Raw genomic sequence first — 2,395 nt, 5'->3', positions numbered from 1 at the left:
AAAAGGCCTAGCCATCCATCAGCTACGAGCCAGTGAAATCCACTTTGAGAACATCTGTCTTCAAATGGACTGCGCCTACCATGAGACAATTTGGATTTAAGACCGCTCCCGGCTCTTTTCCGACCAATCAGGGCGTCTCTTACCAGATTGGTTCAGGGAATCCATCTTGCCTGTCAATCAGATGTGCGGGAAATGCCGATTTTCTCAATGCCAGGAAAAGTAGGAAGGGAGGGACCAGAGAGGGAGTGGGTGTTTTTTTGGTAGTCTAGTTTAAGATTTGGCTCTCTTCCACTCTTTCCTGTTCTCTCACACACAGAACGTATAAATCGTACCCACCTCAGCTTTAATGGCTTGGTTGTACTTTGAGATGTCCGGTCTCAAATTAAATCAATATTAATCATTTTTGCTTTATTTGTTGCCGGCAAAATATTATGTAGGCTAACAACAGAAGCAGTGGGAGGTTTACTTTAGCAGGGGTAGGCCTAATTGATGGCTGTGTTGAAGTACAAAATCAACCCCATTGGTCGGAGTTGCAGCAGTTCAGATTTCACAGCTATCATTTGATTTGAGTGTATTTTGTCAGAAGCGGCCGAGCCATTCTTTAGCTATTAGTGAGTGAAATGCACTGTGAGAATATCTCTTTCAAGCTGAATGCTCCTGCCTCTGTAGGCCTACTGTTTTAGGGAGTCCTTTGAAATGCCGGACTGTCAAAATAAATCAATATCACACTATACTACAAATATCACACCTAATCAAGAAATCAAACCGAATAATTTGACACGCAATAAATAAGAATAGATAACACAAACGCACCAATAACACCGATAGCGCCTAGGGAGAAGCAAGCCAAAACAGCAGTAATAGACCCTCAATAGACACAACATAACCCTGGGAGTAATGACATGGTGCCTGAACGTCCACGCAGGAGTTCTGTCAGAGTGACGTACGGCGTTAGAGGTCTTTTTTTCCTCGAGATGAATGATAACGGTGTGGATGAAAGCATGACTCACAGATGCTGATGCTTCTATAATGTGCCGGGCTGCGGCGGCGGGATCACTGTGTTTACGTGTCTCTCCTCGTTCCCCTCGTGGATGAATGGTACGGGGGGGGGGGGGGGGGGGGCTGTACAAACCGTGATCGTCTCTCCCTGCGTCACCTTGTCCCTAACGCCGCGCAAAGGATTGGCAGTTCAAACTCCGTCATGGCTCCACTTAATTTCTCTCTCTTTTTCTCTTTTCTGTGTGTGTGTGTGTGTGTATGCATGTGTATGCCGTGTATGTGTATGTGTGTGTTTGCGTTTGTGTGAATGTGTTTGTGTGTGCATGCGTGTGTGCCTTGTCTGCAAATGTGTGTGTATGCTGTGTGTGTGTGTGTCTTGTCTGTGTGTGTGTATGCCATGTGTGTGTTTGTGTGTGTGTATGTATGCCATGCGTGTTTGTGTGTGTGCGTATGTATTCTGTGTGTGTGTGTGTGTGTGTGTGTGTGTAGGAGCAGAGCTCCGAGGGTCCACCACAGCTCACCTTGCTCGAGGCTAAGGACCTCGACCACCCGACAGCCAATGAAGAGCTGGACACCCCCACCTCCAACACCTCCATGGTTACGGTCACCAACGACAGCTCAGCTGAGAATGACACTCCACAGCAGACAGACTCAGAGGTGGATCATTTTAATCGATTATATGAAGTCTTTATGGAACAAATGACACTGTTGAGGGTTGTACTGCTCTAAATATGTGTATTTTATGTGTGTATGTATGTATGTATGTGTGTGTGCGTGTGTGTTCCTCAGTGTGAGTGTGTGTGTGTGTGTGTGCATGCATTCCTGCTGTGTTTTGCATGGTGTGAGGGGGGATGTGTTGAGATGTGTCTGCTTGTGTGTGTGTAGCTTTTTGTAGAGGTGTCTGTGTGTCTGTATGTGCAGCTGTGTGTAGATTAGTGTCAGCATTTTTGTGTGTGTGTGTGTGTGTGTGTGTGTTGGTGTGTGTGTGAGTCAAGGAGATGGAGTGAAAAATAAATCAAATAAGAAACTAGATTGTCATAAAAAGACTATGATGTCAAATCATTTAGGTACAAGCCTATCCATATTACATCTGTATACGTGCGTGCGTGTGGTTCTGTATGTAAACAATCTACTTTAGCGGCACACTATTTATCTTTAATTTATGTGCTTTAACAAATCAATTCACACCAAGAGTTAAAATGTAAATCCATTCAACCGGGCTATTAAATTTCCCGCAATTTACTCCACCTCTCAACAGTGGCTGGACCTCATCTTGTTTCATCACAGTCCAATATAAACTCATTTCCAAAGGGGGAAACTCATTATTCGACGGCAGGCAAGAAGAATGCATTATTTAATGCTGGCGTACACAGCCAGGAATGTGCTAGAAAGCGAG

General features: G+C 44.8%; 1 protein-coding gene across 1 annotated transcript in view; it reads left to right on the top strand.

The window, feature by feature from the left end:
* Window positions 1-1,468: 1,468 nt before the first annotated feature.
* Window positions 1,469-2,395, top strand: part of LOC132455924 (splicing regulator ARVCF-like) — a 15,346-nt gene continuing 14,419 nt past the window's right edge. The window contains exon 1 of the mRNA XM_060050010.1: window positions 1,469-1,656. Coding sequence (XP_059905993.1) covers window positions 1,594-1,656 — 63 coding nt within the window. The 5' untranslated portion in view covers window positions 1,469-1,593. The remainder of the gene's footprint in view (window positions 1,657-2,395) is intronic.

The sequence above is a fragment of the Gadus macrocephalus genome, chromosome 4 (genome assembly GCF_031168955.1).
Source record: "Gadus macrocephalus chromosome 4, ASM3116895v1".
NCBI lineage: Eukaryota > Metazoa > Chordata > Actinopteri > Gadiformes > Gadidae > Gadus > Gadus macrocephalus.
The sequence above is the reverse complement of the archived record's forward strand: the minus strand, read 5'-3'. Positions and strand labels throughout refer to the sequence as shown.